This window comes from Athene cunicularia, unplaced genomic scaffold, assembly GCF_003259725.1.
Source record: "Athene cunicularia isolate RWA unplaced genomic scaffold, athCun1 SCF_35, whole genome shotgun sequence".
NCBI lineage: Eukaryota > Metazoa > Chordata > Aves > Strigiformes > Strigidae > Athene > Athene cunicularia.
The window spans coordinates 15,437-25,425 of NW_020799433.1; the positions used below are offsets into that span (position 1 = coordinate 15,437).

Sequence of the window (9,989 nt, forward strand, 5' to 3'; positions counted from 1 at the left end):
CCGTGGACCCTGAGCACCCAGGGGTTCTGGGCACTCCTGACATCGGGCACCAGGGACCGACCAGCACCCATGTTATGGTGGCAGCAGGGACCTTGCGCATCCAGGGCCCCAAAGCACCGGGGAGACACAAAGCCACCAAGCACCCGGTGTCCCTGAGCACCCACGCCCAGGAGCCCCCCCACGGCTGTACCTCGGCGTGGGACGAGGTGTTCGCTCTGCCAGGCAGGTTCTTCCTTGTGGCAGAGCTGGCAATACCGGGTGGCCTCAAAGCGGGACTTCACCTGCTGCAGGGAGACGAAGGGAGGCTGGAGGGCGGCGCTGGGCGTGATCCTCTCCTGCGAGTCCCACGCGAGCATCGTCTTGAGCAGCGGCACCATCCCACACAGTCACAGTGCTCGCCCGGGGCTTCCTGGCCGGAGTTAGACGCCAGGCGGACGCGCCCCGGCACCAGCGGATCCAGCGAGGAGAAGACGTACCTTTTCCTGGTAGGACAGGCTTTTCCCCAGCCTGTTAGCTGATCGGTTCTCACTAACATGTCAAAGTACCCCAATTTTGGTTTTGGCATTTCAGTGGAATTTCCTTTCAGGAAAGGTGGCGGGAGGTCTTTTTCCACTGGGAGCCTGAATTCGTACAGTAGCATATCGTTTACAAAGTTTACATCCTTCACAGATTCTTTTGGCTGCTGCATAAATTCCCAGGGCAGTCGTTGATTGCGGAGCACTAAGCTCTCCGGCCCCCCATGAGTTTTTTTGTGCTGCCATCGCGTATTCGGTAATAAATACCTTTTGGGGAGAAGCAGCTTGTTATTGAGCATCCATTGTTCTCCTTGGGGCTGGGCTCCAAGCCGGATCCACCGCTCCTTTTCTTCATCAGGGAGGTCTTCATAGAGCTTATTTATATCCAGAAGTTTGGATACATCAGCCCTGACCCCCCCAAATCCAGCTGGGCCGGGGGGTGACACCAGAGCGAGCTTAATGCCCTTCCAGAGCCAACGGCCCCAACGCTAACCCCCTCCCCAAAGAGGGCGGGGGGGGGGAGCTGAACCTTGGGGCTGAGCACCTGCTTTTTGTGGGGGCCCTGATTAACGGTCAAAGGTTTAACGGTCAACCTGCCCAACATGGAAGTTGCACAGTACTTGCTAGTTAGTTGTTTGATCTAATAGAACAGTCTATAAAACATTTTTCTGTGCAATTCTGTAACAGTAATTCGCTAAAAGTCGGTCAGCTGAGGCAGCTCCTATAGAAAGACTGAAGTATGTCGAAATTCTACCTTGTAAACTATAAGGTCATGTTCTCCACCTCTCAAAGTTGTTCCATCGTATCTCATGAGCTTCCCAAATGCTAGGGCAAATTTCTTCTCAGATTTACCTTTGGCTGATACAAAAAAAAAAAAAGAAAACACCACCACATAATTAAGTATTTGATATTTACACAGACAGTCCACCTAAACCTCAAAAATACGGATAACCTGTAACGAATGACCATAGCAAAAGATTCTCACATGGACAAATTGTACAAGAAATACGAAGTAAAATACTTCAGTAAGGCCCCACAGCATTCTCCTGGCAAAACTGGCTGCTCGTGGCTTGGGTGGGCACACGCTTTGCTGGGTAAAACTGGGCTGGCCGGGCCCGAAGAACTGTGGGGAAGGGAGTTCACTCCAGGTTAGCACGAGAGGTGTCCCCCAGGGCTGGGTGTTGGGGCCGCTCCTGTTTAACACCTTCACTGCTGAGCCGGACGGGGGGCTCGAGTGCCCCCGCGGTCAGTTTGCAGGTGACACCCAGCCGGGTGGGGGTGTTGGTCTCTCGAGGGTGGGGGGGCTCTGCAGAGAGACCTGCCCAGGCTGGAGCCATGGGCTGAGCCCAACTGGGGGAGTTTCACTGAGGGCAAATGCCGGGGGCTGCCCTTGGGCCACAACAGCCCCCAGGGGGGCGACAGGCCTGGGGAGGGGCGGCTGGAGAGCTGCCGGTCAGAGAGGGACTGGGGGGGTGAGAATGAGCCAGAGTGTGCCCAGGGGGCCAAGAAGGGCAACGGCATCCTGGCTGGTGTCAGCCCTGGCGTGGCCAGCGGGACAGGGACGGGATCTGAGCCCTGGGCTCGGCACTGGGGAGGCCGCCCCTCGATTTCTGGGTTCAGTTTTGGGCCCCTCACCCCAAAAAGGCCATTGAGTGACTCGAGCGTGGCCAGAGAAGGGCAACGGAGCTGGGGCAGGGTCTGGAGCACAGGTCTGAGGGAACTGGGGGGGTTTAGTCTGGAGAAGAGGAGGCTGAGGGGAGACCTTATCACCGTCTACAACTCCCTGAAAGGAGGGTGCAGAGAGCTGGGTCTGAGCCTCTTTAGCCTAGTAGTAGGTGCCAGGACAAGAAGGAATGGCCTCACGTTGTGCCAGGAAAAGTTTAGACTAGGTGTCAGGAAGGATTTCTTCACGGAACAGGTTGTTGGGCGTTGGGATGGGCTGCCCAGGGAGGTGGTGGAGTCCCCGGGATCCCTGGAGGGGTTGAAGAGTCGGGTCGATTTAGCGCTCGAGGATCTGCTGTAGGTGGGAACTGTCAGCGCTGGGTGAACGGTTGGACTGGGTGATCTGCAGGGTCCTTTCCAACCGAGCTGATTCTGTGATTCTGTGACTCTGTCACAGAACCAGTGTGCAGGAGAGTGAAAGAGACCGAGACATATCACAGAGCAGACAAAGAGGAGATAGAAGACGATGTGTGGGGGGGGACGGGAACAATGACAGAAGGGGGAGAAAACAAAAAGAGAGAAAGAGGGATCAGATCTCACAGAGAGATGGAGAGCTGAGCACCTGGACAACACTGCAGTGACATGGGAGTGCTGGGCACCACCCAGCTCTGAACCCAGCAGGTCCTGGGGCCGGACTGCACCCAGGGGTGCTGGCACCCCCAGACCCAATGCCGCAGCCCCAGCATGGCTGGCACGGGAGGCACGGACAGGACAGACGTCCCTTGCAGGAGACGCACAGACAGCAAACGCACGTCCCACTCCCCGAGGACGCAGCCAAGCCCAGCTGGGGCTCTCTGTGATGACCCATGACCACCGCTGAACATCTCTGTCCCCTCCTCGAGCAGCCAAGGGACAAAATAAAGATCAGCGTTTAGATCCGAGAGGTAGCCCTGCCCCAGAAGGTGCCTGGCACCCTGCGCCGCATGGCTCTGGGATGGGGGCAGCACCTGAGAGGCACCCGGCATCCTGGACAGATCCCAAACCATGGGGTACGTGGGGCACCCACCATGCCAGGACAGGCCCTGGCACAGCACCCGCATCCAGCCACGGCTGCACGAGGTCGGAGCCCTGGCTGGGCTGGCACCACTCGGCCAAGACTGGCAGCTCTAAGGCACGGTCGGAGCAGAGGTGGCTGTGCTGGGCAGCAGGGGCCATCCAGAGAGGACAAACCCTGTGATGCGTGGCCAGAGGGTGGCCTTCTCCCCCACCCATAGGCCCCAGCTATGCCCTGGCACTGGGGAAATGCTTTTCCTGCTGCTGGGGGACTTGGGGGTGCCAGGCTGCCTCTGGGCCCCCACGGCTGCTCTTCACCTGCAAACCATGGGAGGAAAAAGCCCTTCCCTCCCCACCCATCCCTCCCACCCCTCTGCAAGCCTGGCTGGGACCCCCAACCCCAGCAGGATGGAGGCAGGATGGGGCCCTGACCGTGGGACAGCCAAGCGCGGGTGGGGGGCCCGGGTGGGGGGTCAGGGCAGTGCATCCTGCCCTGCCAAGCCTGGGTCTGCACTAAGGTTTGGAGGAGGAGGTCAGCGGCCTGGGTGTAGAGGGACAGGGCGCAGCGCAGCGCCTGCAGGTCAGGGCTCTTCTCCAGGAACGTCTTCTTCAGTCCCACACCACCAGCATGGAAGTGTTGCTGGAGGGGGGGGGAAGGCAGCTGCAGGGACCTCAGCAGCTCTGCTGGAGCCCCCGCGATGCTCCCCCAGGTCTGTGCCTCAGGGCCAGAGCCCTCAGGGACACCCCTTGGCACCCCAGAGTACCCTCACCTTGCTGCTGTCCAGTGCCAGCTCCACCACTGCACATGGCTGTGGGGTCAGGCTCCTGCCTTCCCCCCGCACCATGTGGTCCTGCAAGGCACAAATCCTGCTCTCAGCACAGGACCCGGGCCCCTCGCTCCAGCCGCGTCATCAAACAAGCACTGCTGGGGTCCCTGCGACAGTGCCAGCCTGCAAAGTGTCACCCGCCCTGGCACAGGGAGGAGCTCAGAGTGCCCGGCCCCCCCCAGCCCAGCCCCAGCTCCTTGCCTGCCTTGAAAATCATCTGCCAGCCCTGCAGAGAGCAGACAGGGATGACCCCGGTGAGCAGCCGGGCTGGGGGTGCCACGGCCGGGCTGGGCACATGGTGCCAGGCGCTTGCTGCAGCTCCGGGGGCTCCCCCAGCTCCCCAGGGCCCGAGGGGTGCTCCTCAGAGAGCCCAGGGCCAGCGGCCATGCCGTGGTGGCACGGGGCTGGCAGCCCCTGTCCCAGCCCCTGAGCAAAGGGGCTTGGCCCCCCAGGGCAGGACATCACCCTGGCATCAGGGACCTCACACCCTGCTCAGCACGAGCAGCTTGGCCCAAGGGTCCCATCCTGCTCCCTGTGGTGTCCAAGCACCCGCTTCTGCATCCAGCAGAGCCCAGCCCGCACGGCCCTGGCACCGCACGGACAGTCACAGGACATGGGGCGTGGGAGCAGAGAGCCAGCGCAGGGGCACAGCGGGCACGGGCAGGGTGCGGCACGGTCCCTCCGCACCCCACGGTGGTGGCGGCCCAGCCAAACACCCCCTGCCCCGCCGGCCCCTGCCCAGTCCCAGCCCCAGGGAGGGTCCCAGCCCCTCTGCACCCCAGGGAACCCCGTGGATGGGAGCCCCTGGCCGCCCTCGCCTGCCCTGAGCCGTGCCAGTGGCCCCAAGGCACAGGCAGGTCCCACGCACCTCCCTGGTCTGGCAACCACCTACCAGGCTGAGCTCAAGCTTCCCTTCTGTGTGCAACGTCCAACTGGGTGAAACTGGGGCCCAGTGGGGAAGAGCCGGCAATTCCCACCTCCTTCAGCCTCCCTGCACCAGTGGCTCCAGTCCTTCCCAACAGTGAGAAACCCCAGCAACTCTCTCACTAACCTTTACCTTCTGCAGGGGTCTGGCCCACCCATGCCCTCATTTTGTAACCCCCCATTAACCCTTTATGGGCTCCCCCCAAGTTCTGTCCCGTTACTCCTTCCCTTGCTCTCCCCATCTCCCCCAGCCAGTGAACAGACCGGGAGCTGGGGACACTGGTGTCACCCAAACGCACAACAGGACAACAGTTCCTGAGCTGAGACCCCTCCAACGGGACAAGGGACAGGAAGGAGGTGAGAGGAGGGACCAGCGCCAAGCGGGGAGCAGAAGAGCCATGTCCTCACTTCAGTGTGACTGGGCAGCTTCGCCCCGCTCTGGAAGAGCACAGCAAGGGGACGGTTACTGGTGGCCCCAGCAGAAGCCAGCTGTGAGTCCAGGGCCCCCACATCCCCTGGCTGTGTAGGCTCTGGCCCTGTACTCTCTCCGGCTGTGCCCAGTTCTCCACTGGTGCTGCTGGATCAGCACCAGTTCACACCGGCAAAGGCTCAGCCCAATGAGCTTGCTGGTGAACCTGTGGTGAGCACGTCGGGTCTCTTCCTAAGTGGGGGCAGGCTTACTCCCCACCTCGCTTGGGGCTGAGGAAATAGCAGCGGGGGGATGAAAGCAGCCCTCCCAGAACGCTTAGCAAACTGGGGCAGGACCCAGCGTCCCCTGGGAGAGCAGGGGGCAGCCGCAGCATTGCCCCGACAGTGCCAGCGTGGCTCTTCCTGAAGCCAGGCTCTGGGAGCAGGCAGCCTGGAGGGGTGGGGAGCACCCAGAGAGCGGGAGAGCCCACGTGCCTTTTGGGCAAGTTTTGGGGCTCAGAACACCTTGCTGAGGCCCCCAAGCATCAGGGGAAAGCAGGCTCAGAGGTCCAGGGGATCTCAGCAGCCCTGGGGCCCCCAGTGTGCCCTGCACATCCCCAGCACAGCCCAGCATCCTGGGGGTCACCTCTTCTTGAGCCCCCAGAGGCGAGACAGGTTTGTGCCCAGGATCTCCCATGCCTGGGCACCCCAGCCCCACGCTGTCCCAGCCAGGCACCTGGATGGGTGCTGAGCACCTTGGGGCAGCATCCCCCATGCCTGCCTGGGGATGGGTAACACACACCTGGGGCGATGACACACACGGAGCCCACGGCTACTGACCTTCTCTGTCCCCTTGCCACGTTTTCTCAAGAGCGTTCCCTGTAGAAGCAACGTCAGCGGCTGAGCCGTGGGGTGGGGACAGCGCGGGACAGGACATGAGAGGGCAGGGCAGGGCTGGGCACCTGGGGTGGCCGCAACCTGGTGGCAAAGACTTGGCTGAGCTCCTACAGGACAGCCCGGGCCCATGGGGGGGTGGTCCCTGCTGGGGTGCTGGGCCCATGGGGTCAGACTGGTCCCAGAGGGATGCTGGATCAGTGAGGGACTGGTGTCTCCGGGATGCCGGGCCAACTGGTCCCCACTACGATGCAGGATGCTGCACTGATGGGGAACTGGTCCCCACGCTGGGATGCTGGGCTTATGGCTGGCTGATCCCTGCTGGGATGAAGGGGTGCTGAACCCAGGGGGAACTGGTCCCCACTAGCATCCTCTGGTGCCCCCACATTCCCCTCCAGCTCTGGCCGACACTCACAGCAGTGGGAAGGGAGCGGGGAGCGGGCAGTTGTACTTGGGTTTGGGATGCAGAGTCCCGGCCCATGCGGTGCTGGGCCAGCGACAACCCCACACTGACCCAGGCCCAGCAACGGCAAGAGAAACAGTGTGAAATGGGGTAGCAGTGCCATGGGGGGGTCCTAACCAGCCTCCTGGGGGGCACTGAGGCACATCTGCATCAGGAGGGGGTAGCAGGGGGTTCTGCTGGTGGGGAAGCCTGTGTGAGGGACAAGCAGCAGAGTTGGGGCCAAGCAGGGGCACCAGAAGGGTTTCTTGTTCTGGAGGGAAACTGAGGCACGGGGTGATGGGTGAACAAGAGGCCTTTGAACCCCATAGAGCTGACACCACCTCGGCCCCCCAGCAAGGCTGGGACTCGGGGTCCCCGTGAGGTCTGAGGGAGGCTCAGCCCCAGGCTGCCCCCAGGGCCTCTCCAAATGCTGCTGCTGGAAACAAAAGGGTTTGGGGGACACGAGACGGGCGTTTGTCCCCACAGGGATTGGCACCCAGCCCCCCGCCACCGGCACCCGCACCACGGCTCCTCCTCGTGAAGGTGCCTGCGGTCAAAGCAAGGGGAGGGGAGGGCTGGGGGTGGCTGTGGCCCTTCCCTGGCCCCGTGGGGCAGAAGCCCACGGCCACCGACTGGGCAGAAGAGGACAAGCAGTGACTGCTCCGCCGAAGGCAGGCAGGGCCCCCGCAGCACTGCCGAGATGGGACCCAGAGCCCGGGCTCCGAGGGCTGTACCCCCGCCAGGGAAAAACTCTCACAACTCGTAGCAGCAACCTGCCCCACCGCTGAGCAGCCGGGCCAGGCACTGTCAGGCCCCAGCGAGATGCTGCTCTCCACAGGCAGAGAAAGTCTCTGCCCTCAGCCCCCGCCACAGCTGCACCCCAGCCAGGGCCTCCAGGGGAAACTGAGGCACGAGGGCCCAGAGAAGAGCAGCCCTGAGTGCCGGGCACGCACCGCTGCCCCTGCTCCTGCCTCCAGCGGCCTCTCTCATCCCTCAGCCAGAGAAGGGCGATGGGACCAGCCGGGCTTTGGCTGGCCCTGGTTACATGGCGCTGCCCCAGCGCGTCCCCTCCCGCTCCATCCCCGACACTTGTCCCTCCCCACACCCCGGCACCGCGAATCTGCCCGGGACCTTTCCAGCCCCTGAACCCAGCTGGGGCCGCGGGCAAGTGCCCGCCAGGAGCAAGTGCCAAGCGGGCAGCACGAGGATGGGGACCACAGAGGTGGGCCAAGTCGGGAGCCAGAGGAGGGCGTGGGCAGGACCCGGGCAGCCACACAAGAGAAAAACCAGCGAGGCCAGGACCGACGCACAGCGCCCAGACAGACAGACAGACAGGGAGCTGCCGTACAGAGCGACTGCAGAGAGCAACCGTGACATGAGTGTCGGCCGCCGCCTCTGTCCTCCCAGCCCCAGCTGCCCCGCGGCTCCCCCCGCCCCACCAGACAGGAGGGACAGCAGAGCCAGGGGTGTCCCCGCCTGACGTGTCACAGCACTTGGCATCGATGCCCTGCCACCGGCACCGCAGGTCCCCACAGCCCCCAAGTGGCCCCATCCCAGCCTGCCCAGCCCTTCCTCACCGTGGCGGGGGGCTCTGCCCCGAGGGGACTCGGCTCCAGGGGGCTGGTGGACCCCACTTGACACCCGGCTCTGACACGTAGCCCTGGGCCACCAGCCCACCAGCCACCCTGGGCAGGCTGTCCCCTGCCATAGGGACTGGCCGCAGCACGGCCCCTCCGAGGGCTGCCTCCCCTCAGGAAAACCGCCCCGCAGACCCACGTGGCCGCGTCACCTCTGCCCCCAGCACCGGGCTCACGGCCTCCAGAACACGGCATAGCCACGCACGGCGTGAAGGGACAGAGGGACTGGGATGGCAGCCGGGGCCAGGGGCACCAGTGTTCCTGCTGGATTTGGCCATCTCTGGCCAAGGGTGGGCAAGCTTGGCCAGGAGCGATGCAGGGCTTGACCTGAGCCGGGCTCTGGGCTATGACAAGCTGCCCGTGAGGTGGCACCACTGAGAGCTGACAGGTCACCAACGCACTGTCCCTTACAGCCCCAGGAGCCCCACAGCCCCAAAAAGGTGACACAGCGGCCGGTGGCTCCAGGGACTCCAAGTTAAGAGCCCAAGCCCAGCTGTGTGACAGCGACAAAAGCCACCGAGAGGGACAGTGACAGACGTGTGGCTGGCTCAGAGCCCTTGGTGTCACCCTTCCCCACTTGACCCTGAGGGAGCAGCTGCCCCGGGAAGCCTCAGGCCGCACGGCTACGTGTGGGGAGGACAGACACACAGCGATGCCATACGGAGCCTGGAGACACGAGGAGGGACCATTCCCTGGGCGCTGCTCCGCTTCCCCAGAGCCCGTTCAGCCCACGAGCAAGGAGGAGTTCCGCCCTGCTGCTGGGATGTGCCCCCCATCCCCACAGAGCCAGTCCCTGCTCCCCAGACAACCCCAGCCCCGCAGCAAGGACGACGCGCGGTGGCTCCCCACGCTCTGATTTCCTCCCGAGTCACCCCCTGGCACGGGGGCTGTGCCCACAGCTGGTGCTGATGAGCACAGCATGGGCTGCTGCCCCCGCTCAGGGGCGAGGATCGAGAGGAAGGGACCAGTGGTGTCCTCTCTCCGTGCCACATGGAGTGACAGGAAGGTCCTTTGCCAAGGCCAGCCAAGAGGGTGCTGGGCTGTGCTGGGCACCCGGGTCAAGCATGAGCTTTCTATCCCTTCCCCGGCCATGAGCTGGGGGCAGGTTGGGGGACGTCACCGAAGTCCCCCCACCTGGCCAGCAATGTCCCACGCTGTCCCCAGCCAGCCACCTCTCGGCTCCAGGGTCCCTGCCGCTGGTCCCCCTCCCCATCATTCACCATCCAGTCAGTCAGCAGAGGCAGGACACGTCTTCCCCACCGCGTCCATCGCCAGCTTCCAGAGCTCCTTCAGCACCATCTTCTCGCGGATCTTGGCGGAGCGTCAGGCTGCAGCGAGCGGATGGAGCCGAAAGTCCCGGCACAGCACCCTGATGCCACCCCTTGAGCGGTCACCCTGACCCTGGAGGTCCCCCAGACTCCTGGGGTGCGCCCGGGGCGTGGGGGGTGTCCCCGTTGCCCCCCCACTCCCTTGCTGTCCCCAACCCTGTTCCCGTCCCTGCCGCTCATCTGGGAAACGAGAGCGCCAGGTCTCAGGCTCCTCGGCCACCGGTCCCACCGCCCTGTCCCCATCCCCTCCCCGCTGTCACCCCCCTGGGGTGACCAAGGGGACCTGAAACCCCCCTTTT

The 9,989-nt window shown here is 63.6% G+C and overlaps 1 protein-coding gene across 1 annotated transcript in view; it reads left to right on the forward strand.

Annotated features, from left to right (window-relative positions):
- LOC113490825 (transcription elongation factor SPT5-like) overlaps positions 1–697 on the forward strand; it is a 1,711-nt gene extending 1,014 nt beyond the window's left edge. Inside the window, exon 4 of the mRNA XM_026867417.1 lies at positions 301–697. Within this exon, the coding sequence (XP_026723218.1) occupies positions 301–328 (28 nt within the window). The 3' untranslated portion in view covers positions 329–697. The remainder of the gene's footprint in view (positions 1–300) is intronic.
- Positions 698–9,989: the final 9,292 nt, after the last annotated feature.